The sequence below is a fragment of the Antechinus flavipes genome, chromosome 1, assembly GCF_016432865.1.
Source record: "Antechinus flavipes isolate AdamAnt ecotype Samford, QLD, Australia chromosome 1, AdamAnt_v2, whole genome shotgun sequence".
Taxonomy (NCBI): domain Eukaryota; kingdom Metazoa; phylum Chordata; class Mammalia; order Dasyuromorphia; family Dasyuridae; genus Antechinus; species Antechinus flavipes.
Window position 1 is genome coordinate 192,967,612 of NC_067398.1, and position 27,932 is coordinate 192,995,543.

General features: G+C 34.0%; 1 protein-coding gene across 1 annotated transcript in view; it reads left to right on the top strand.

Moving 5' to 3' along the window:
- CAMK4 (calcium/calmodulin dependent protein kinase IV) overlaps nucleotides 1–27,932 on the top strand; it is a 185,682-nt gene that overhangs the window by 140,345 nt on the left and 17,405 nt on the right. Inside the window, exons 6-7 of the mRNA XM_051994391.1 lie at nucleotides 20,691–20,781; nucleotides 22,391–22,465. Of these exons, the coding sequence (XP_051850351.1) occupies nucleotides 20,691–20,781; nucleotides 22,391–22,465 (166 nt within the window). The remainder of the gene's footprint in view (nucleotides 1–20,690; nucleotides 20,782–22,390; nucleotides 22,466–27,932) is intronic.

Here is a 27,932-nt window from a genome sequence, read left to right on the forward strand (position 1 = left end):
TCTGTCTCCAACTTGGGGATACAGATTAAAAAACATAAGAAAGGAAATATTTTTACCAGTCTGTAGAAATTTATGATACCATAAACTAATTAGACATGAAATTTGGGCTGAAATTTAATTATTCTACTATAGATTTCCAAATGTGGTTTGAATGTTTTTTTTATAAATACTAAAATGTCTTGGTGAGTTTGGGGGATACAGATGCAGAGAAAAAATAGCTAAATTTTAGATGTTTTGGGGCACATAGTCACATCAATCTCAAAAATATTATATTATTGCCAGTATTTTTACATGAATAGATTCCCCTTAAGGGGATACTGGGATGGTATTCTCAAGAAAACTAGGCTGAGTCTTAAGACAATTTATTCCTTGGTCTTTGGGATCACAATAACCTGACTGGAACACTGTCATGACCTTTCAGTTGCATATTTGGTGTGTAGGCCGCAGACTCCAATAGGAAGGATCTTTGCCTATTTTATTCCAGTTTAATGATCAAATGACCTGGAAAATCCTATGTTATGTTTTGGCCAGAAATCCTTAAGGATCTTTCCCTCCCAAATTGATTTTTTTAACAAGGTAAAAAGGGTCATTCTTAATCACTGATTGAGTGTTATCTTAGTCAAACTTAAACTTAAAAAGGCCAAGGAAGGAAGGAAGGAAGGAATGAAGGAAGCTAGTTTTCTAACTGACTAATTCCAGTTTATAGGCCAGCTTTACTCACAGAGGTTATTGTTTGTTCTTTGTTCTTGAAAAGGACCATGACATCAAGGAGATAACACCAAGACATTAAAGTGAATTGGATTTAAGTGAGGGAGAACTGTGTAAAGTCATCTGCCTCACGTTCCTCTCCAGAGCCATCTGAGTCCAGTGGTCAGATATAGTTCAGCATGACTGGAGGTTGCCCTGGATGAGAAATGAGGCTTGACAAAATGAAGAATACTATCAATTACAGAATAGAATCAATTGTTAAATGATACAGACTAGGTCAATGATACAAATTAGGTCAGAATGCCAATTTTTAGTTCTAAATACACATTCAACAAGTTCACAGTGGCTTTCTTCTTTCCAAAAGGTAACTTTAATTAGGAGAAGAGATTAGTTACAGACAAAATAAACGAGTAAAATAGGCAACAGGAGTGGTAAATATTATATAGATTTGGGAAATTAATAGAGTTAGCAAGAAAAAGGTTTAAAAGACGCTATTAAGAGAATATGACATAAGATGTGAGTATACCATTGAGTGGCAGGCTAAATCCATAGAGGAGTTTAGCAAAAATACCAGAATTAGTTTTAATAAGGAGAAAGACACCATTAAAGGGAAGACACTATAAGGAGGGAGAGAGTATCTCACGGGCACTTAATGCTGAAAAGGACTTACCAAGGATCTTCATCATAAGCTCATCTTTTAGAAGGGAAATATTAATTTGGGAGTTTCTCAGGGGAGGAAGGGAAGTAGCAGGGAAGAGTTTGGCAGCTCAGAGGGAGAGATCAAGAAACAGCCAAGTGAATTCTACTTGGTTGAGCAGGTCCTAGACCTGTCTAAAGATAGGTTAATCAAGATCTGAAAGGTTGTTTAAAGATGCTCAGAGGTCGGAGGGATAGACAATGGAGGCTGACAAAAATATTCCATCTTTACATCACTCTATACAGACACAATGATCTGGGACTTGGATATGCTTGATAATAGCCAGATGCTATTGATATTAGCTGACTATTGATAAGTCAGATTCCTGCTAAGAGAAGAGAGTAAGCTTTCAAAGTCCATATCATCACATAATTTTAATTATGCTGATAAAGGGTAATAATGTAACACTGAAGGATATTAGCTGCTGCAGTTATGTCCTTTGACTCCTTATGATTAAATAGCTAAAGTCAGTGTCAGGAGTTCATGTTTTTGTTCACTTCTCCCACATAGGGAAAGAGTGAAATCTCATTTTATTTGTTCTAAAAATAGCAAATGTTCCAATAGACATTTGATCTTCTTGGGAAAGCACTACATCAATGAAGAGATGATAAGATCTCCATGAACATTTAAGAATGATTCTATTCTTTTTAACTGAGAATAATGGTGTCAAACAAAGCTGACTTTATATTTCAAATTGAATAAGAGAATTTTTAATTTCCAGGCAGGTTTTTTTCTTTAGTTATTTTCATTGTCAATTATTTTTCCAACATTAAAATAGAGCTTGATCCATAAAAGATTTTATTTGTAGACAGTTTGGGGATCTCAGAGTATATAATTATGTATAAAAATTGACTGCTCTCAGCATTATAAAACATATTGTTATATTCTCAGAATCTCACTTGGAAGGGTTTGCAGAAACTGACAATCTTACTTATATGTGACAAAAATCTCTTCCACAGTATGCCTTACTTCTCAAAATGAAAAGGTCCCCACTTATCTTCTAAGGCTCCTCATTCCATATTTGGAAAGCTCAAATTATTAGAAACTTCCCTTATGTCAAATCTAAATTTGTGACTTTGAACTTCAACCACTGTTCTGTTGTTTGGAGTTAAATAGATCTTTCTTTCTACAAATGATTGAAGAAGCCGTCATATCTCTCCAGTTTTCTCTTGCCTAAGCTAAATATGTCTAGTCATCTTATGGCATGATCTCAAGGTTCTTTATTATTCTTTATCATCTTCTCTTCCAGTGTATCAATGTCTTTTTTAAAATGTAGCTTCCAAAATTGAAAATAATACTCCATATGTGATACAATCAGAGCAAAATGTAGCAAGTCTATCACTTCCTGTATTGGATGTCTTTTTTTATGCAGTCCAGATTGCATTAATTTGGGAGACTAAGAAGCAGACTAGGAGGAAATAAAACTTAACCTAGTGGTTCTCAAACTTTTGTTCTCAGTATCTTCATGTTGTTAAAAAACTATCGAGGATCTGTTCACAGAGTTTTTGTTCACATGGGTTATATTTATAGCTATTTACTATATTAGAAATAAAAAATCATTTTGAACTTGTAGACCCTCTGAAAGGGTTTAAGAGACCCCAAAAATTCTTTGGACTACACTTTGAGGACTACTGATTCTAACCTAATCTTAAATCTTTTGTTGAACAACCAAAGGGAAATGAGGTCCAAGGGCAATGTGTAATTCAGTCACTTGAAACCTAGAAAGTCTGAAAAACAACCGACTTGGAAAATGAAGCAAAGAAAGAGAATTTAAGGATCAAATATCTGAAAATCATGATCCATTAAATCACTAACTCATTAAATAAAACTGCCTAGATATCTTAGAATTGGAGAACAAAATAAAAACAGAAAGAATCCATTGCAAACATCCTGAAAAAAAATACAAATTGGAAATTCAAAGAAATATTATAACCAAAATCTGAGCTTTCAGGTCAAAGAAAAATTACTACAAACAACCAGAAATAAAGAATTTACATACTGAGGAATCATAGCCACAATCATACAAATTCAGCCATCTCGATAAAGGAATTGAGAGATTATAATATGATGTATCTTAAGGAAATTTAAGGAAATAGAGATTTAGAACCAGTAATATCTATATATGGCAAAACTGAGTACATTCCTACATGGAAATATATAGATCTTTAATGAAAGATAGGACTTCCAAGAATTTTTATGCAAAGACTAGAACTAAATAGAAACTTTGAAATACAAACATAGGAGTCAGGAGAAGCACAAAAAAATAAATAAGATTAAACATCCAAAAGAGACTAAACAAGCACATAGTGTTTACATTCTAATTGCAAGAGATGCTATTAGTATCCTCTCTGGGTGTTACTAGCATCAGGAATCTTAGAAGGAATTGAATAAGATAGATAACCTTGAGATGTTTTTATTATGTTTTGATGATCTCAAAAGAAGGAAGGACTTAGAAAAGCAATTTACTCAGATGTGGTGGGAGTGGGGATTGGGGAAGAAAGCAAAAGGGAAAATAGTGGAAATTATGTCAAATCTCATATTTAAGTAGAAGACAATAAACAAAGAAAAAAGATATGGGAGGAATGGCCACATCTTAACCTCACTTTTATCTGAACTGGTCAAACAAGAGAAAAATACACAGTTTGATTTAGAAATGAATTTCACTCAACAATGAAACTGAAGAAAAAGAGGAGACAGAGACAAAAGAGGAGAAGAAAGATGAAGAATTCAGGAGGGAGATAAATCATGAGCCAAACAAATTCTAACTACAGAGTGTACATTATGAAGCAAGGTTTTAAAGGAGAAAAAAGAAAGGATAAGCATCTGTAATTATTGGGCTGTGAGTGACAAGAAAGAACAGGGTTTGGTGAGTGAGCACTGGTGCTTGTTACCTTCTTTTTATTATAACGAAAGATAAGTAATGAAGGAAAATACAAGAAAATAAGATGAAAAGAAATTTATAATTATTATAATCGTGAAAGTGAGTGGGATGAACTCACCCATAAAAGGGAAAAGGAATACATAAAAATAGAAGAGGAATGTTGAAATAAATTAGAAATTTATTTTTATTTTTTACATATCCTGAAACATAAAAATTCATACAGTTAAAATAAGAGGCTAGATTAAAATCTATGAAACTTCAGATGAAGTATTAAAAAAAAAGAAAAGGAAATAATGATCATAGACAAGACAAGAACAAAAAAATTCGCTAAAAGAGATAAATAGGGAAACTGAAACATATGCTAATAATGAATTTTAATACTTGAAAAAAGTATACATGTATACACTTAAGTATTGATCCATTTTGAGCTTAGCTCCCAGATCCTTTTGAGACAGACAGTTGTCTGGTAATACCTCCCAATCTTGTGCTTCTGAAGTTAATTTTTTGAAATGACTTATTGAAGGGGGGAATCTGAATTTGGAGTAGTGGAATTGGACTTCAAAACCAGCTCTTATCTTTTCTTTTCTCAGTAATCTTGATATTTTACCTTTCTCAGTTTTTTTCATTTGTAAAATTGGAGATTTTCCCTAGATGAATCCTTCTGATGTTATATGCTATTATAATTTTATCTTCTGATGTTATATGCTATTATAATTTTATCCTTCAGCTCATTAAAGTCCTATGTTCTAGCCAAACAAAATATTCTTTGAACCTAACTTTGCAATCAGTCATGCCTCCTATCTGCTTAATCTTCAAATACATATTCCATCTAAACCTACATCCAGTTCATTGAGTATAATGTAAAAAACACAAGGCTAAGCACTCACTCTACTGGAGATACACTTCTATGTAAACAGAACCATTCACGATTCAGCTCTGAATCCACTTAAATTTTCTATCTTTAGTCTACATCTCTATTTTTTTCCTATGTCATTCTATTGCATGATTGTCAAATATTTCACAAAATCTAAATAATTTACAGAATTCCCTTTATCTGTCAATATAGCAAAAAAAAAAAAAAAAAAAGAAAGAAAATAAAGTTAATTTGTTCTGAGTTAGTTTTATGAAGTCATGCTAAATCTTTGGGGTCCCAGTTTCATTTTATCATTCTTTTAATTATATATGATAGTATATCCCTTTTAGACCTTAACAAGGTTAAAAGTTGTAAGGCGCAAAAACAAAATGTTGAAACATTAAAGGGAAGCAAAACATTAATTTTTCTAGCTCTCAGTGAGTGAGGAATGAGTTACATATCATTATTCTTCAAGGTTCTCTTTTATCCTTAAGGAAATTGATGGTATCTAATCTTTCTGCCATTAATTCAAGCTCCCATTCACTGTATTCTTTGAATTTTTAGGAGTCCCCTTCACCCTATTTCCATTTTGCCACTTAACATGTTAGTTTTTACAAAAAAAAAATTTACTTCAAAATATATCAAGAATAGACATACAAAAAACATCCCTCTCCAAGAATATTTAGAAACTCTTAAACTACTTCAGACTCTAGGAAAAAGAGCAGGATTAGATTTACATCTTAACTCACTTCCTGCATAGCATGGTACATCAAGTTGTTGGAAAGAGAGATTTTATCATCACAAAGGAGAGAAATAAAAGACATGTGCAAAGCCTTCAATGACTTTCCAATAAGGAGCTTTCAATGGCAGGAACTTTGTCGTTTGGTACCAGCATAGTTGTTTGCTCTTGCCACAGAGTCAGTTCCACCAGTGTAGACAGGATAATGGACAGTGGCCAGGGCAACAGGAAGTTTCAGAGCAGACAAATCTTTGATAAAATTTACAACAGTAATGACCTTACTGACAGATGTCAAAAACATCTCTCTGTAGCCAAGTATTCCAAGATGTGGAAGATACCTAATGCATAATATGAGTCAATATAGATAATTATTTTGGCTAGCTGACATGCCTTGGTAAGGGTCATAAGCTCAACAACCTGGGCACTGATATTAGATGGCATTAAAGCTGTCCAGACACTGTCACAATCAGAAACTATAGTGGCTCCAGTGTAGTGAGCAGTGTCTCTCATAAATAAAGTCAGGATTTTATAAGAAAAGCTTGAGTTCAGTAATGAAGAGGATCTCAACTTCATGGTTGCAGCTAAGACTAAATCACAAACCTTGTCTACCAAAAAAGTAGTGGTGGCCAGAGCCTGGATACAGAGTCCTCCAGTTGCAGACATAGCAGAATAATAAGCTACTGGGAATGGAGTAGGTCAAATTTTGGGGTAAGGACACTTGAAGCCTCACCTCTTTGTTCACATACAAAAAAATAGTAGAGCTTAATATAAACTGGGTGTCCTAGTGCAAGTGCTGACATAAAGGTGCTGATAATTGAACCAAAAGGTTCTGGGCAGAGTCTTTAGTCAGAGAAACAAGAGGTTTAGTTTTTGGGACAAATGAATCCATTGCCTATAGTACATGGCTGCTCCAAGAATATACAACAGCTACTTAGTGCGGATTCAGTGAGCTCTTGGATAACCTAACTACCTCTAGGAAAGAGAGAATGAATTCCAGAAATTAAAATAATACCCAAATATTCCACCTATGGAAGACAAAATTGGCTTTTTGATTTAAAGACTTTGTGTTTCCTCTGGTGAAGTTGTAACAGGGAATGACAACTATCCTCTTGGTACATTTCAGCACTTGGGTTGCTTGGAGGAAGTTGTCAACATATTGGCTCGGAAAGGAGTCCTTGAAAGTAATAGAAACTAAGTTCTGTTGTAAAATTATGAAGAAATGATGGTAACATGATTGGGTGTTGCTAGATATCTAGGGTTAACATAAGCATTAATGGCATGTAAATTTTGTACACTGTGATAAGCAGGCTTGACATATGGTTTAGGCTTCTTAACAGAGAGGATATGTTGCAAGATGACTTTCAAGGAACATAAATATCTTGAGCCCTTAAAGGGCAAATGATGGATAAAAAAGCCTTCAATAGCCCCTTGGGTAAAGGATATTAAGAAATAGATGGTCGAAGGCTTTCCTTAATTTTGATGGTAATAAAACTGACAGATTTCTGGAGTCCCACCTCTGAAGATGTAGAAGTCCCAAAGGAAATCTGGGATATCACATATGATGCTTAATGCATCCCTGACTGTCTCTAGGTCATTCTAAATGAGGATGGGGGATAAAGAGGGAGTCCTTGGGTATCTGTAAGAATGAAATACCATCTGGAGAACAGGAAATAATAGTTATGTTTGTATAGGAGATTTCTCACTAATAGAACTATAGAGGATTAGAGCAGAGGAAAGAAGAGTTTTCAACAAAGAGTCAACAGAAACCATACAATAGAACAATCTAGAAGCAATTTGAAGTTTTCCTGAGAAGCCTACAACTTTTAAAGACCAATAGAAGTACATTTAGAATCACCTGAACTAGAACTGAATTAGAAACTTCATTATCCAATAAGCAATCATAGAGTGTGTCATCAGTTTTAAAGGTGACATGGATTCATCATTTTGAGGAGATGAATGGATCAGAATAGCTGGGAACAAGACATCAGGTTCAGGAAAAATAAAATAGTCTTCTCTGGAATCCACAGCTCTTCTTTCCCCACAAGCACCAAAGTTTTCTTTGCTGGGAATCTTTAAGGTTACTCTTTCTTCTATTTCTCAGCTCTTATTGATTTTTTTTATAGTCATGAACAATGTGATTCTTCTTTCTACAGTAAAGACATTTATGTGATTTACAAATTTTTTCATATGTCCTCTGAAATTGCCCATATAGTGGCCTCTGAAACATCCCGTGATGGTGGTCTCTAAAACAGTCAGTATAGAAGCAAGGATGGATTATTCCTGTACAATAGGTGTTTCCTTTTCCTTGTCTTTTTGTTCCTTATCCATTCCTTCATAAATGTATAGGACAATGTTGTTAAGTTGGCCTACAGGCATTTCATGCCATACATCTTTTGTTTTTCGTATTTATGTCAGTGATTAATTAACTAAATGTGTGCTAATGATGTGTACATCTTGTGGATTAAGTGGATCTATTGTATATCATTGAGCACTTTTACACAATTTGTAGAAATGGATAGGTATGTCTTTCTCCTTTTGTATTCTTTTGAAATTTACTTTAGTTTTCAGATCTAGTGTCACAAGCTACCATGCCCACAATGAAGGTATTCATGGCCTGCAATAAGTTAGTATAATGACCCTGAATATTAGGATTTCCAACAGAAATCTTGTTGTGACCAACTGACAAGATGTGCAGGGTCTTCATAATCCCTTCCAATAAGAAGCATTCACTTTGTCGCCTCTGTGATGGCAGTTTTTTCTCCAGGAAAGAATAGATGTCCATAAAGTCAATAACATTTACCCAGGTGAGCTATAACTTCTAAAATAACCTTAAATTGGAAAATAATGGCTCAAGGATCTTCATCAAATTTGGGAATGCCCTTCTTCCAGATAGAGAGATCAGAGGGACTGAAAGTATAATGGTACCTATGAATAATTATGCATTCTAACTATGGTTTCATGACTTTGTCCTTCTTGTAGAAGAAATATGCCAGTAGGTTATTCCTTATTTTTAGAAGGAACTAAGTTATCATTTGATTTATAAGGCGAATAAGATGGATGTAAAGCATAAAGAGAACAAGAAGTGGTAGAAGAAGAGGAAGGGAGAAAGAGGATCTGGTGGGGAAAAGACATTAGAGGGGTCTCTTTGCTAGCACTGAGAGAGGACTCTGTTGCTCTGCACATACTCCAATCTGGGTCACAATCCTAGAGTGGGGAAGAATATTTGTATGCCAAAGCTTGTGGCCACGGTAAGGAGGGGCCTTTTATCACAATTTCAAGACAGAAAAGACTGCTTGTGATAAATAATCGACCTCAGCACAAGCCAGAGGAGGAGTAAACACCTCTCTTTATATCACACCAACTTAGAACTCAGAACCTTCAATTCCCTAAATGTATCTTTGAAAATATCTTGGACCCACACTTAACACCATATACCAAGATAAGATCAAAATGGGTCCATGACCTAGGCATAAAGAACGAGATTATAAATAAATTAGAGGAACATAGAATAGTTTATCTCTCAGACTTGTGGAGGAGAAAGAAATTTGTGACCAAAGATGAACTAGAGACCATTACTGATCATAAAATAGAAAATTTCGACTACTTCAAATTAAAAAGCCTTTGTACAAACAAAACTAATGCAAACAAGATTAGAAGGGAAGCAACAAACTGGGAAAACATCTTCACAGTTAAAGGTTCTGATAAAGGCCTCATTTCCAAAATATATAGAGAACTGACTCAAATTTATAAGAAATCAAGCCATTCTCCAATTGATAAATGGTCAAAGGATACGAACAGACAATTTTCAGAGGATGAAATTGAAACTATTACCACTCATATGAAAGAGTGTTCCAAATCATTATTGATCAGAGAAATGCAAATTAAGACAACTCTGAGATACCACTACACACCTGTCAGATTGGCTAAGATGACAGGAAAAAATAATGATGATGGGGATTCTTGGAGGGGATGCGGGAAAACTGGGACACTAATGCATTGTTGGTGGAGTTGTGAACGAATCCAACCATTCTGGAGAGCAATCTGGAATTATGCCCAAAAAGTTATCAAATTGTGCATACCCTTTGACCCAGAAGTGTTTCTATTGGGCTTGTATCCCAAAGCAATACTAAAGAAGGGAAAGGGACCTGTATGTGCCAAAATGTTTGTAGCAGCCCTATTTGTAGTGGCTAGAAACTGGAAAATGAATGGATGCCCATCAATTGGAGAATGGCTGGGTAAATTGTGGTATATAAATGTTATGGAATATTATTGTTCTGTAAGAAATGACCAGCAGGATGAATACAGAGAGGACTGGCGAGACTTACATGAACTGATGCTGAGTGAAATGAGCAGAACCAGGAGATCATTATACACTTCGACAACGATGTTGTATGAGGACATATTTTGATGGAAGTGGATTTCTTTGACAAAGAGACCTGAGTTTCAATTGATAAATGATGGACAGAAGCAGCTACACCCAAAGAAAGAACACTGGGAAGCGAATGTGAACTATCTGCATTTTTGTTTTTCTTCCCAGGTTATTTATACCTTCTGAATCCAATTCTCCCTGTGCAACAAGAGAACTGTTCGGTTCTGCAAACATATATTGTATCTAGGATATACTGCAACATATCCAACATATATAGGACTGCTTGCCATCTAGGGGAGGGGGTGGAGGGAGGGAGGGGAAAAATCAGAACAGAAATGAGTGCAAGGGATAATGTTGTAAAAAAATTACCCTGACATGGATTCTGTCAATATAAAATAATTATTAAATAAAAATTAAAAGAAAAGAAAAGAAAAGAAAATATCTGCACAAAGCCTTTGAGGTAGAGTTCACCTCCACCCTGGAAGCAGAGCTCTACTTTAACAAAGGGTTAAAAGTCAAGTTATAGGCTGGAAAAATGAGGGGAAAAAAACCAGAAAAAGACTGGCACTAAAAAGTTATTATGTTGACAAGGAAGATTAAAACACACACTCAAAAGATAAAAAAGCCAAAGTCCTACCTGCAAAGCCTCCAAGAAAAATAAGAATTTATCTCAGACCATGGAAGAATTCAAAAAGGATTTTGAAAATCAAGTAAAAGAGGTAGGGTATAAAATTGAGCAAAAAAATGAGTAATGCAAGAAAATCATGCAAAACAAGTTAAAACTTGGTAAAGAAGACACTAAAAATGCTGAAGGAAATAATACATTAAGAAACAGACTAGGACAAATATTAAAAGAAGTACAAAAAAGCATAATTGGTCAAATGGAAAAAAATTCACAGAAAAAAACTCCTTTAAAAGTAGAATTGGACCACTGCAAAAAAAAATAAAAGATTTTGAAAAATCTCACTGGAAGCTAATGACTTTTAGAGCAATCAAGAAACAATAAAATAAAACTAAAAGAATGAAAAAAATAGAAGAAAATGTGAAATATCTCATTGGAAATACAACTGATCTGGAAAATAGATCCAGGAAAATATTGCAACCATCCATAAAGAAAAACTTCAAATATCATGGAGTCACAGTCAGAATTACCATAATTTAGTATATGATATTCAGAAAGATGAAGGAACTAAAATTATAACCAAGAATCACCTACTCAGCAAAACTGAGTGTAATCTTCAAGGGAAAACATATTTAATGGAATAGAGGACTTCCAAATATCCTAATGAAAAAAACAGAGTTGAATTTGATCTGCAAATACAAAATTCAAAAGAAGCATAAAAAGGTAAAGAGAAAAGAGAAAACATAAAGAATCAAATAGGATAAAATTACATGGAAAAATACTTGTAAATCTTAAAAATTATTATCACTCTTGGGGTGATAAAAATGGGATACATTATTTCACATAAAAGAGACATGGAAGAGTCATTATAGTGAAGGGGAATATGAAAAGAGGGTAGGGGGAAATGCTTGAAACATAACCTCATTAAAATTCAAAGAAGGAATATGCACTTGGTCGGGATATAGAACTCTAATTTACCCTATAGAGAAGTAGGAAGAGAGGGGATAAGTGAAAGAGGAGAAGTCAGAAGTAAGATACTTGTGAGGAGAAGCAAGGTAAAAGATGTGAGAGTTAAGGATAAATGGGGGGAGAAAAAATGGCAGGTAATCATAACTATAGATGTGAATGGAATGAACTCACTCATAAAATGAATAGCAAGGTTGGATTAAAAACCAGAATCCTACAATATGCTCTTTATAGGAAACACATTTGAAACACAGAGATACATTCATAATAAAGGGAGCTGAACCAGAATCTATTATGCTTCTGCTGAAGTTAAAAACAAGCAGGGTGGAATAATGTTCTCAGACAAAGCAAAAGCAAAAAAAAAAAGATCTAATTAAAACAGATAAAGAAGGAAACTATCTTGCTAAAAGGTACCATGGACAATGAAATAATATCAATACTAAATATATATGCACCAAATAGTATAACATTTAAGATTTTTTAAAAAGAAGTTAAAAGGATTACAGGAAAAAACAGTAAAACTATACTAGTGGATACCCTCAACTTTTTTTTTATTTCAGTACTAGATAAATATAACCAAAAATTAATAAGAAGTTAAGAAGGTGAATAGAATTCCAGAAATGTTAGATATGATAGACTTCTGAAGAAATTGAATGAGAATATAAAGTAATATATTTTTTCTCAGCAGTATGTGGCACCTACACAAAATTTACCATGTATTAGAGCATAAAAACCTCACAACAAATGCAGAAAAACAGAAATTAAAAAAAAAATTTAAACCTCTCATAAAATTTTGAGTTTTAAATTATTCCCCTTCATCTTCCCTTCCTTCTTCCCTATATGGCAAGCAATCTGATTTAGATTATATATATGCAATCATGTTAAACATATTTCCACATAATCTACATATTGTGAAAGAAGAAACAAAATTAAAAGGAAAAACATAGAATACCGCTCCCCCAAATGAAAATAGCAAGCTTCATTCTGCTTTTAGATTTCATTGTTCTTTCTTTGGATATCTATAGCATTTTCCATCATGAGTCTTTTGGAATTGTCTTGAATCATTGTATTTCTGAAAAGAGCAACAGTTGATCATTGTGTAATATCACTATTGCTGTGTACAATATACTCCTAGTTTTGCTCAATTCATTCAGTCTCAGTTCTTGTAGGTTTTTCCAGATTTTTCAGAAATCTATCTGCTCATTATTTCTTAGAGTACAATAGTATTTCATTATATCCATATACCATAACTTGTTCAGCCATTCTACAATTGATGGGATTTCCCACAATTTCCAATTCTTTGCCAGAACAAAATGCTGTAAATGTTTTTGTATATGACGATTCTTTTCCATTTTTATGATCTCTTTGGGAGCCAGACCTAGTAAGAGAGTTGCTGGATCAATGTGTATGCGCAGTTTGCCTGCCCTTTGGGCATAGTTCCAAATTGCTCTCCAGAATGATTGGATAAATTCAACCTACTTCACCAACAAACTTCACCAACAGTACATTAGTATCCCAATTTTCCAAATCTTCTTCAACATATGTCATTTTCCTTTCCTGTCAAATATGACAATCTGAAGAGGTGAGATGGTACCTCAGAGTTGTTTTAATTTGCTTTACTCTAGTCAATAGTGATTTAGAACATTTAGAAAACCAGAAATATTAAATCCATCCTTTTAAGATTATAATGCAACAAAAATTTCATTCAGTAAAGTACCACAGAAAGAGAGACTAACAACTTTTTGGAAAGTTAATAGTTGTCTGATCCCCTTACCATTTCTGAACTGAACGCTACCAAAGTTGCCACTGCTGCTGTCATTGTTGCTGCCATGTTGTGCACTTTGTAGCACCCTCCACCCTAGTGTCACAGATCTCTCCTACCCATCTCCTAAGTTTTCTTAGACAGAAAAAAATGTCTTGCCCTGATGTTTTGTTGATTCTGTTGCTCCAAAATTTTATTTGAAGCATTATTTTAAAGTTGCCTGGGGGAGAATGTTGAGAGAGTTCAGATGGGCTGCTGCCTGTTATCTACTCTCCAGGTGCAACTCTCCAGTTCCTTTCCATTTCCATAAAATCTGAATTATAAAATCCAAAAAACCTTTCCTCCCTACACATTTAATATTTATTGGTAGCATAGGGAGATATAAAAAGTGATGTGCATAAGAATTTCCTTTGTGAAAGAAATGGTCATCAAAGCAGAGCAAAATTAAAGTGAGTGGTTCAAATCAGAGATACTAGGACATCAGGAATTATTCCACACTTCCAGTATCTGTTATTCTCTCACTAAATTGGTCCTTTTGAGCCAATCTGAGCAGAAAGTCATAGGGAATCAGGAGATGAGTTGGCACTGGTAACATTTGTCCTCAACAGAGGAAGCTTAGCTGAGAGGCAGAGTGGCTTGGTGAATAGTGATATCATAAAGATATATGTTCAAATTCTGTCTGAAATAGTTTTAAATCAATCCATAAGCATTTATTAAGTATATACTGTATACCAGGGATTGTGCTAAGCACTCAGAATACAAAAAGATATATTCCCTCAAAGAACTTACAATCTAATAGGAGAGGCAATATGTAATCTATTACAAAACAATAACATTCCTTAACATTCATATATCACAGTTTACTCAACCATTCTCCAATTGATGGGCATCCATTCATTTTCCAGCTTCTAGCCACTACAAACAGGGCTGCCACAAACATTTTGGCACATACAGGTCCCTTTCCCTTCTTTAGTATCTCTTTGGGGTATAAGCCCAGTAGAAACACTGCTGGATCAAAGAGTATGCACAGTTTGATAACTTTTTGAGCATAGTTCCAAATTGCTCTCCAGAATGGCTGGATGTGTTCACAATTCCACCAACAATGTATCAGTGTCCCTGTTTTCCCACATCCCCTCCAACATTCCACATTATCTTTCCCTGTCATTCTAGCCAGTCTGACAGGTGTGTAGTGGAGCTTCATCACTTTTATTGATAGACCATTACCACTGGAAGAATATTAAAGCATCAAGACCCAGTTAAATGGCTACTTGTAAATGAAGGATTATAAAAAAATTCTTTATAATTTTACTTGTTCATTCAAAGCTTATTGACATACACACATATGCACACACATGAAAGAAAGAGTAGTTTCTTGAAATCCTTAGTATTTACATATCATTCCTTTACTCCCATCTTCAAATTTAGTATTGATCCCATGAAAAATTCAATAATCTCTAAGAAATATTTTGAAATCTTGCAAAGCAATATAATTAAGACAAAACATCTACAACATGATTATTAGCAAATAATTAAATATTATTGTATAAATATTCATTATAAAATTATCTTTTTTAACATCCATGAAGAAAATAGATTTCAAAGGTCAATAGTATGAATATATTTTGGAGAAGACACTAGATGGAACTATTTTTAAAGTATTTAAAAATGTTTCTTTAGTATGAAAGAGGGATTGTTATTAAGTCATATCTGACTTTAAGACGCCCTTTGCGATTTTCTTGGCAGAGAGTAGCTCGCCATTTCTTTCTCCAGCTCATTTTTCAGAGGGAAAGATAGTTAAGTGACTTGCACAGGGTCATACAGCTAGTAAGTGTCTGAGGCCAGATTTGCATTAGTTTTCCTCATTCCAGTCCAGTTAGTTCTCTCACTTTGCCATCTCGCTGTCCTGAAGGAGGAATTAGACTTGTTTTACTTAACTCCCAAGTACATATAAAGGTAAAATTAAATTAAAAAATGAATAGCAGGGAGCTGCTTCCAGGAGAATTACAAGAATGTAAAGGAAATGCTTTGGAGACACTATAGACATGCTATAACTTGTTTTGGTTAGCATCTTCCAAAAAGCCTCAGTTAGCTTCAGCAGTTGCTTTATCTCATTGTTTCCAGCAGTGTTGTGCAAAGGCATCTAGTGAGAAACAATGCTATAAGAGGAAGGTCTGTTGGACCTTCTTGCTCTGAAGCCCCATCAAATGCCACATCTAAGGCTTTCGTTGAGGATTCAGAGAAATAGTTCTTTCTTGGTCTTTTCATTGTTGTCCGCTAGGGGCGAGGAGTATAATCTCTGGGACCATGGGAAAGTAGGTCATAGGAATTCAGGAGTTGGAATCTAGGTTAAGTATTATAGCTATCCTACCAGCAATATCCTGAGGAATAAGGAATATTCTTTAGGGGTGACATGTGGGACTCCAGTTGAGCTGAACAATTCAGCCAACAGTTGTGCTGCATCTGGACATGGACGTTATAGAACAAATGTTATATAGGAAATGAAATAAGTTTTGAGCCTACTCTCCCATATACTGAAGTTATATAGGGTAAAAATATTTGCTCATTTGTCTTACTTGTGTAGTAAACATATTTGTGGAGTAAACAAAATGTCTCTACATAAAAATTCATCTCTATTAAAAGATTAAATAGAATTAGGGTGCAAAAGGAAGTGGTAACTACTTTGTCTTGCTGCCATATAGATATAATAAATGATTTCTTAATCCATTAGACTATTAGCTCTTTGAGTGAAGGGACTATTTTTTTTTTTTTTTTTTTTGCAATTCTTTGTATCCCTAATGTTTAGCACAGGTTAATTGCTTAACCTGTTATTGACTGACTGGTGGGTTGCCAACTTCAGAGGATTCATAATGAAATATTTTACCATACATATTGGACATAGCCAATGCAGGAAGCTGTGTAGTATAGTGGATATCTAGTGCTAAGCCTGATAGGAGGAATACCGATTTTACTGAGGTCAAATCTAATCTCAGATACTTACTAACTGAATGACTCTGAATAAGTCATTTAGCCCTATTTGCCTCAGTTCCTTATCTATAAAATGAGCTGAAAAAGAAAATAGCAAACCATTCCAGTATCTTTGCTAAGAAAACCCCAAATGAAGTCACAAAAAGTTGGACATACCAACAACAATAACGCAAGAAGGCAGGAATTTGTTTTGCTTGACATGTTTGTAACAAAAGTTTTGTTCTTCTTGCTTTCTAATGGGGGCGGGGGAGGGGAGAAGAATATGGTAGGGAAAAGAGATAAGAGAAGTGAAAGTACATCTTTATTTGAAAATAAAATTTAATTCAAAAAATGACATTACATAAATGGGAAAAGTAATTACTTTGTGACTTTGTCGTGATATCTTTTATATCTAAATCTGTAATGTATATGTGCAGAATACAGCTCATTTATTTTCTAAACTTATTTGATTAGTAAGCTATTATTATAGGAAGTAGCTTAAATGTATATATGTTATATCCATTCTTCAGACAGGAAGTTCTACTGATCAAGTCATAAAATAAATATATATCAAATTTACTTAGCTAAAGAGTTAATTAAGGACAATAAGCTTTCCCCCTTGGAGGGGGAAAACAGGATTCCAAATTCTCAAGAACTTTAATATTATCCTAAGAATGTAAGTTGGACCTAGAATAAAAATAAGAGACAGTCTGTTTCCAGCAACAATCCAAGGTGTATTCCAAGGCTATTGCCTTTAAAACTTTGAATCTGCTGAATAGTTTCCCCCAAAAAATGCTAATCTAGGGGCCAGCTAAGCAGAGCAGTGAATAAATCACAGACCGTAGAGTTAGAAGGACTCAAGTTCAAATATGCCCCCAGACATTTAACAATTACTAGCTGTGTGACCCTGAGCAAATCATTTAACCCCCATTGCCTAAAAACAAAAACCCTAGTATGTCTTATAACCTTTTGAAATAGAATAAAATAAAATGAACAAAAGATAGTATATTCTAGAATCAAATTGTTTTCTTATTTGAAGTTTTCTGGGTGATTTTGCCTTGGATAAATATTCCAGAAATATAATTTTAGCTCTGACATCTGTCCACAGAAAAAGAACCTTAAGTGATCTTCATGTACAACGCCAATATTGTTGCTTAGATATGTGTATATCAGGATTACCTGAAGTAAGCAATGCCTGGTATATGGTTTGATGGACCTAATATTCTTGTCATTGGTTGGTCTCTTGGCTGCTATATATAATTTAGTATTTTTTATGAGTTTATCATCAGGATCATTATAGTTCTGTCTTTCTACTCTTGGGCTGGCTTTTAATATTAATTTCAATCAGGGTGGCTATGATTATTAATCTCTGAAACTCAGGAATACCTGTTCTCACTTTGAATACTATTGTTAGTGGTTTCTGTGTATGCATAGCTCTGTGGACATTAAATATATGACAGTTATTTCGAAAGCCCTTGCTCAGCCTCTGTGACTCAATTTTACCTGCATTCTCAGGATTTATAATGACTGTCTGTAAAGGGTTTTGTACTTGTTGCTCCATTGTTGCAAAAGCAAACTTTCCACAAATTTTAGAGAAACAGGAACTAGAAAAAAAAAACCCAAAACCAAACACTTTTTTTTCTTGCCAAAAAAAAAAAAAAAAGAAAAAAAAGAAATGACCAGTAGTTTTAGAGATATTCCTATATCCTCACATTGTAGGGCACGTATGAGTATGCTATGCTTTTTACTCATGGTCACATGTGTCCAAATGGGTCTGTAAAGATGTGTCTCATAAGGAAGCAAGAATTGATATGTCGATTTTCTTCCCCTTACCCTTCTCTAAAAGAGACTTCAATTCCTGAAATAAGGCAAAATTGGAGGTAGGGGCCAGAGGCAGATTTGTCCCCTTTTTTCCCCAGAGAAAGGCTGGGATTGTTTTTATAGAATTTCATAGAAATGTTTATATTGTTGTTCAATCATTAAAGTCATGTCTGACTCTTTGTCACCTCATTTAAAGATGGCAAAGATACTGAAGTAGTTTACCATTTCCTTCTCTGATTTTAGAAAAGAGAAACTAAGGCAAATAGGTTTAAGCAACTTGCCCAGGGTCACACAACTATTAAGGTCCAATTTGAAATCAGAAAAATGAGTCTTACTGACTTCAGGCTCAGCACTCTATTCAATGCACCACTTACCCTAGCTGTCCCAAAATATTTATGAAACTATATAAATTTATAAAACTCTTTTATAGCATTATATACATACACATACCTATTTCACTTTCATTCATATATAATATATGCATATATGTATAATTCTAACCTTAGAAATAAATTATATATGGATGCATAATCCCTTAAATATTGTGAGTCTAGAAGAAATAATCATTAGGTCAAACTAGTCCTGATTACTATCACTAAGGAGAAGAAATGTCACAAATTATATTATCCAAGATTTGACTCTTCTCATGAGATGCTAGTTGTATAATGAACATACATAGCAAATAGTAAAATGGTAAATAACATTTATCCAAACAGCAAACAGAGATTAGAAAAAAATATATATGTGAGAATATATGCTAGAAAATTTGAAGCAAGATAATAAAAGGGAGAGTCTCAGATCTTATCCAAGGACTCACTAGTAAACTGGGAATAGGAAGATGACCGAGTTTGCTAATTATTTTACATCTTGACTTCAATCCAGAGTTTCTCTATCTTCAGAGATGTGAAGAGAAGATGGAATCAAAGGTGGAGGCAAGAAGCTGAGTTTGTCTCTTCTCTTTAGATCTCATTAATCCTACCTCTCAAGCAGGCATGGAGCATTGAGTAATCCGTCTCCACCAAACACTAAAATCATGTTCAAATGGCTCCAAGAACCAAGGGTTCAAATGTAATGCAATACTATCATGTAATAAGAAATGATGACAATGTTGAAATTCTGACTAGTTTAGATAGAGATTCAAGCTTTTGTTATACCTTAGTTAGTGATCAGTCTCTTTTCTTGAATTCCCCCTTACACACAATTAATTAACAGATATGAAACACAGAGTCTTTATGATTGACCCTTCTTTAGGAAAGACAAAATTTCAAGCAATAGAAACAGTTTAAAGAAAGAGTATCAGTGGCAAGAAGAATATGGGAACAGAGTTATTAACCGTTATGGTTCATGTCTTGATGTTCAGTGAGTGGTTACTTTTAGCATCTATCAGAAAGTATCCCCAATAGTTTTTTTTTAATTTTTTCTTAGCAAAGCATTTATTATAGGAGTCAAGGCTATAGTAGTACATAAAATCTAGTCCCCTCTCATAAATCACCTTCATTACCACTTTCCTCCTCAATGATACTCTCCTATTTAGTGGAGTTGGGAGGAGCACACTGCTGTTGCCAATTTTTATTCAAAAACTTCAGGTGAGAACAAATCATCCTCAGGTCCAAGAAAGGAAACACTGTATAAAAACTGTATGAGAATTTTTTCCCTTTCTGACAAGAAAAATCCATGTGAATACCTAGTTAATTTTAGTTGGAAATGCCCATGTTTATTGGTGTTTGATAAGGTCAAAATAAAATAATCTAGTTAAGCCATGTTTCATTAACTATTAATTTAATAATATATTTTAGAATTTTATTATGAATGAAAAACTTACTGGTTTATATTTTTATAGACTCCATTCTCTTTCCTTTTTTGAAAATTGGGATATACAATGGGTATATTCTCTGTATTATCATGGTTTTATGATTTGATATAGTTATCATGCTCTTCAGATAATAACCAAATCATATTTACATTCTTTTGAATATAAATTATTCTTTTTTCTTTGAAGATGTTAAGAAAAAATAATTAAATTATTTTTGTTGTATATATAAGTAAAATAGCCAATTCTCCTTCTTAGTAGGCGTTTTCTCAGTCTGTCTATTTGATGCTCTGCCATTTAAACTGCCTTTCACATTTAGTTTACCATTTATAGTCAGTAATTTGATTATTCTTAGTTTTAAATTTTGCTTTTTAGATTGACTTCTTTATTTGCATTATATGTAAAAGTAAAATTTCTTATCATATATACAGATGTCATAAGAATATACAATAAATACAATTTTCTGAATTTCCTGACACATTTTTTTTTCCTTTTTAGTACCTACATGAAAATGGAATTGTCCATCGTGATCTTAAACCTGAGAATCTTCTCTATGCAACTCCAGAACCAGATGCACCACTCAAAATAGGTAAATATCCCTAATGACTTATCATGTCTCTTTTTATAGGGAAATAATATTTTTAGTAGGATATAAAACATTTCTTCTCTCCAGAGCAGTTCCCGAATTATTTTGAATCTTAAAAGGAATGAAAAAATGCATTATGTCTGAAGAGGTGGGCCACCTGCCGGTGGCTGCTGGAGGCTACTTAGACCTGTAGAATGGATCACTTCACGTGAGAGGATAATGTCAATAGAAGGAGACTGAGAGGCAGTTGTGCTCTCTGACCTCTCTCCTCTTCCTTCTTGCCTCCAATTTATTTCATTCCCAATCCACAAGGAACATCTGAGAAGGCTGTTTTACAACTCCTTCAAGTTTATGATTTATAGCTGTGGAGGCTCTAGGAGAAATGACCAGCCCCTTCATCTAGGCATGGTCCTTAACAGTATTCTGTATCGTGATACTAAATACAGAAACATAGGTACTAGGGCTACTTGGTGACATAGTGAATAGAGCACCAGCTCTGGAGTCAGGAAGACCTGAATTCAAATCCAGACTTAGACACACGATACTTACTAGATATGTGACCCTGAACAAGTTACTTAAGCCTGATCACCTCACAAAAACAAAAAAAGAGAAAAAAAAAAAGACAGTCGTTCCATTTTTTTCCCCTTACGAAAGAAGGGATTATATTTAACACAATTATGCTTTTCCCCTCCCCTAATAAATGTGACCCTCAGATAAAAGGGAAAGAGAACTATGAGAAACAAGAAGACAGGATGATTCAACTTCTTTAATATTAAACTTTGGCTAACTAAGAATGGACTATATATCATGAAAACACCAATGCAATCCTCATTCCTTAACTAGCACTGTATTTTGTGATGCTCATATAGACTCTCTGTGTATTTATCTCTGGCCACTGAAAAGAAGTTCATACATATGATAAATAAGATCCATTTCATGATTGTAGACACTGAAAAGAAATTCCAGAATTTGTTGTGAATCACAACTAGCAAAACACACAAAGACAGTGGACTTCAGGGAAGATCCCATTTTCCTTGACTTCTTTTTTTCAGAAATGTTTTTCTTAAAAGAAGTTTAATTGAACATGTATTAACAGATAATCATTCATGCAATAGAACTTTGCATTCTGAAGTACTTCCAATTCACAGTCACTTTTAAGGGGAACATAGTTATTTTTTAAATTAAATGCAAAAAAATCCATTCCAGCTTCTTGAAGTAAAAGATTTTTATTGAAAAATGTTTCCTAGGTCAGATGAAAAAAACTTCTCAGCAATAGCAGATATCCAGAAGGATAGTTGACATGTTAACTGATTTAAAATTATTCTGAAAAGCAGTCTTCACCAGACTATCAAAAGAATCTATGACACAAAAATATTAAGAACTTCTGGTATAGATTGGAGAGATTATCATAAGTCATTTAAAATTTTTTTCTCTATTATTAAAAACTTCAATTTTTTCTCCCTATAACCCATTTTCTTTTTGCTTCCAGCTCTCTGCTGACAAAAAAAAAGTATCTTATTGAGAATCATGGGTACAAAAGAGTAATCTGTCATTGCATAGTAGATGAAACAAAAATGAACTGTTTTGTTATCTCCTCCCATTATTTTAACAGCTGATTTTGGACTTTCTAAAATTGTGGAAGATCAAGTTACCATGAAGACTGTATGTGGAACACCAGGATACTGTGGTACGTCCGCTATTAATACTTTTCCTCCTACTTTTATTTCTATTTACAAACCAATTTCCGTGTTCTACAATTTACATCTACTCTAAAATATTGTCACCTCTGTTTACAAGTAATTGAAATAGAAAAGCTAGAATATCATATTAAGGTAAAACCTTTCTGAGTTTTTCTCAAAGGAAACAACTCGTAATAGAATCCAATCTGACTCCATGAGAAGTTGAATGGACAACTGCTAAAACAAATGTTGCTTACTTTTAAATAATAGTGAAATAAATATAGTGATTCCTATGTGCCAAGCACTGTACTAAGTATTGTGAATTAAAAAAAAAAAGATGATCCATCTCTCAAGGAGCCCACAATCTAATCTGGAGACAAGAAGCAAATAAAATCCTATGCCCAATTCATAGAGGAAAAGTGAAAAAGAGAGAGAGAGAAGGCTTTGGAAATAAAAGAGATTTTAAAAGACATCCTGTAAAAGATAGGATTTAAAAGAAGCTTAAAGGAAACCAAGAAGAGAGAAGAAAGAGTACACTCCAGGCATAGGTCAGACTTGTGTTTTAGAAACTTTGGAAGCTGAACAGAAGAACTGAAGTGGGCAGAGTCTTCAGGAAGGCCGACCACTCTTTCTGTGGTAGGCTATTACAGTGTGTTGAGGACCTGAATCAGGGAGTGGCAATATCAAAAGAGAGAAGGGAGCATTTTTGAAAGATTTTACTAAGATGAAATGGGGAAGTTTTAGGCAACATATTGGGCACTGGATGTGAGAATGGTGGTAGTTAAAGATAGTGAGGAGCTGAGGCTCAGACCTAGGTTTTGAGCTTGGGGGATGAGAGAGTGGTGTTGCCTTGGAAAATAAAAAATAAGGAAATTTTGAGAGGAAAGTGTTTGGAAAAAAGGGTAATGAATTCAGTTTTGGATACATAGGCTTAAGATATCTAATGGACATTTAGTTTAAGGAGTGTGAAAGGCAGATTTGAGACTAGAAGGCAGAAGAGAGGGTAGCTCAGAATAGGTAGATTTGAGAGTTATCCATTTAGAATTAATTGTTAAATCCATGGAAATTGATGAGATCCTCAAGTGAAGTAGTATAGAGGGAGAAAAGAAAAAGGTCAAAGGAAGAACTCTATGGGATTGTGGAGGAGGATATGGATTAGGAGTCAGCATAAGTTAAGGAGTAAACTAGAAAGAGTGGATAGACAAGATAAAAAGCAAAATAGAGGAGTGTTCCAAAAACCTAAAAAGAGAGGAGATTATCAAAAAGTCAACAGTGTTAAAATCTGCAGAGCTATAAAAGAATGAGGATTGAGAAAAAAGCCATTGCATTTGGCAAGTAGATCATTGATAACTTTTGGAAAAGCAATTTCTATGGAATGATGAGATTGAAAGTCAAGAAAAAAGTAGGAGCAAAGAAAGTGGCAATACCTTTTGTACATAGCCTTTTCAAGCAGTTTCATTACAAAGGGCAAAAAAGACCTTAGATTGATAGTGAGCATGGAGGTATCATTTGAAGGCTATTTGTGGATATGTAAGACTTGGTCATATTTGTAATTAGAAAGTAACAAACCTGTAAACAGAAAGAGATTGAAAATGAATGAAAGAGTAGGAATTACAGAGGGAAATATGTGTTGGAGGAAACAAGATGAAATGGGATCACTTATGTAGGTAGAGGGGTTAGTCAGAGTAAGGAGTAAGAAGAGATCTTCATGTAATACTAAGGAAAAAGAGGAGATATTTGGCACAAGACATATGAATATTGTGAAATGAAGAAGGGAGAAGAGGGAGCTCATGGCAGATAACTTCAGTTTTATTTGTAAAATATTAATTAAGGTTCTTCATTGAAAGACTGGAAGGAAGGGGAGCAATGGTACATTTGAAGTAGTATCAAAAAGTTGTGAAAGAGGCTTCGTGGGGAATGGGATAGTGAGTTAATAAGGGCAGTGTTCAAGGATGAAGTAAAGAGAGCACAAAAAACTTGATGTAGGAAGTAACTTTAAAGAAAACTAGGAATTCTAAGAGAAGGGGATAGAAGGAAATACATTCTAAATGGGAGACAACCAATGTAAAGATGGAAGATGTTTTATGTAAAGAACAAGAAAGCTAATTTGATTGAACTATAAAATGCATGAAAGGGACTAATATGTAATAAAACAAATATATGATAAAGGCAGATTTGAAGCCAGGTTATGAAATGCTTTGAATGTTAAAGGAGTTTACATTTGTTCCTAAAGGAACATGTTAAATATGTTGAGCTGAATATGTTAAATAAGAGTGACATAGCTAGATCTGTGCCTTAAGAATATCACTTTCCTAGCTATGTAAAGGATTGGAGAAAAGAGAAGCTGAATACAGGGACACCAATGAAGAGGCTATTGTTAAAAGTAGAGTTGAAAGGTGATAAGGAAATGAATTAGGGTTGTTATTGTGTGAGTAGAGAGATGAGGACAAATACAAGGAATGTTGTTGGGATAGAATTAACAAGGCATGACAGTTTACTGGACATGTATAATGCAGGAGAGTATAGAGAACATGATTCTATCTTCCATTGATCTGCATTCAAATTTTACATTTATTGAGTTCAAATGATATTTTTATATCATTGTAGAAAGGTTCTACAAGATGAAGGGTCTGTTCATAGTATTTTTGGTGACATTAAATAACTTGATGCCATTCACAGAGAACAGAAATTAATAAAATGTTTTAATTTGACTCCTTGAATTTAAACCTTGCTTCTGTTACAGGGCAATAATAGGGAATTAGGCTAGAAAGAACCACAATAAGTTTAAACTCTGACTTGAAAAATGTCACATTTAATATCATTTTTGACATTATTGTGCTGGTCATATGTTTGAAATAGAAAACAGTTTTCTGTGTTGACATTACATAGTGACATATTTTCACTATACTTGTGCCTATTTTATAGATTTGAAATATTTGAATAAGCCATGAGCATGAAAATGAGGCAAAGGTCTTATAACTCTACTATGGAAATTAAGTAGAAGATTTAGAAGTGAACAAGATCAAGAATACTGGTTAATTAGGGAGGAAATCTAAGGGGAAAGTAGCTTTTTTGAGGCAATTGGAGTTAAGTGATTTGCTCATGGTCACACAGCTAGAAATTATTATGTATCAAAGGACAGATTTGAACTCAGTTGCTGCTGACTTCAGGGGCAGTATTCTATTCACTGTGCCATCTAGCTGCCCCAAGTAGTTTATATTAATAGAAAATATATTATTATGTCGCAGTGTATCCTGGAATTTTTAGGGTCTCCTATTAGATTCCTACACATCTAAAATCATATTGTAAAATAGTTTTAATTAACATCTTTCATTTGGCAGAAAGCTCCACCTCATTATTCCAGCCCATAAGCTTTCTCAAATACTTGGAGTCTATGCCATACAAATTAACAATTATATATCACTACAATTTAATTATTGTTTCAACTAGAAAGAAGAAGTTTATCTTTCCCACTCTTCAAGAACAATGATTATCACATTTCATATTATCAGAGTCTAGTCTTGTCTAGTCTAGTGTAGGTCTTGAATATAATATAGGTATTTAATAAAAAAGGCTGATCCTTGGGAATGTTTCATTTCTTTAATGTATATATCCTCAATGGCTAGCATAATTCCTGGTGCCTACTAGATCCTTAATGAATAAATGCCTATGGACTGATTGATTAATATGTTTGTTGATAAATGAATCTTTCCTATGTCCTTTACAGTGCTAAGCATACAGAAAAAGCTCAGTAAATGCTTGTTAATTAGTTGCTGTACCTCTAGAAGCCTGCTTACATGAAACCGCTGAATATAATCAGGTAGAATATTTGAAGAATTTAGAAAAAAAATTGACTTTCTACCAAAAAAGGACACTCCTGGAATTTTCCTAGGTATTGAGAGAAAAATACTCAGATTAGATTCACTTCAGATTAGAAGTGAAATTAGGGCTGATAAGAAAGATACAGGAGAGAGAAAGAATTAAATCTAGAGGATACAACATCATTTTCTCTCAGAGTTTCTCCATCTTATCTCTGAAGGAGAAGGTTTTATTAAAAGGGGAAAAAGTCTAGTATTTTAGATATCCTTTCTTTAAGACCTGTAGAAAAAATTCAAGGTGGAGAAAGTGATAGAAAGAGATGGTGGAAAAGGAAGGTTAAGCAAGATATTCTGGCCAAAGATGTATCATCACCACAAAATAAATATTGTTCTAGCCAAAAAAGACATATTTTCTTTGGCTTTCTGTTCTTGTGGAAAACCCATAAAAATGCCAGCAATCAGACCAGCTGTTCTAGCTCTCACAGAGACCATGAAAAGCAAGAAAAAAAAAAGACAAACAGATATAGGTGTTCTTCCAAAGTGAAGTAGTAACAAGAATAAAGTAGAGAGAGTCTTTTTTTATCAGTAATTGTACCCTTAAATGCTTTCTAACCACAATGTTGCTAAGGAAACACAAATTAAAACAAAAAGAAGCTAAATCAGTCAGTGTATGAAGGGACTATGTGAAAGCTGTGTTCAAGGAGAAACTTTAGCATTCTCAAACAAACTGTCTCTCCTTCTATCTGGGCAGGTGGCTTATCATTCCTGCAAATCTATTCTCATAACAGCTCAATACTCCCGAAGCTTCCCAGCCTCTGCCAGCCAATGAGCAGAATGAAGTGGGGGTTTGTGTCAAGTCAGAATGACATGAATTACTGCAAACTGAGGGCAGATTGAGCAGGCCAGAATGCCTGGGAAAGTACAGCTAGGAAATAGCAAGATATGCACAGTATAGGCAGGTGTAATTACATTACCAAGGCAGATGTGATTACCTGGGAGGTCATACTAGGTCATATGAATATTAGTGGAAGGAATTGAGGGCATTTAGTCTAAAGAATAACAAGGAAATATTTTACCTTTCTTCAAATATCTGAAGGTTTATCACAAACTAGAGATATTGGATTTGTTCTGCTTGATCTCAGAGGGCAGAAATAGGAACAATATATACAAATGTAAAGTGACATGTTTAGGTTTTAAGAAAGGGGAAAAAACTTCTCAGCAATTGCAGATATCCAGAAGGATAGCCTTGAGAAGTATTGAGTTGCAATTAATTGAAAATCTTAATAAAGTCAGGATGATCACTTGTCTGATATGCTGTCAAGGAGATTCTCTTTTAGGTATTTAAACTGTGGCCCCCTCTAACTTTGAAATTCTACAATTCTCTAAAGGGAAATGCAGTTAGTTAAAATTAAAAAAATAGTATTTTTCAATTTCTGGAAATTTTGGGGAGAAAGTTTTTGAAAAATTGTAATTTTTAAAATGGTGCTTTATTTTGATTGATACCTTTGTTTCCATTTATATAAAAAACATCCATTTACTTTTCAAAATTCATTTTCATATTTCAAATTTTAAATTTCAGATAAGATCTATTATTCTCTGCCTACTATCTTCCCCTCTCACATCCATGAAAAGAAAAAGCCCTGTTACAAAAACGTAT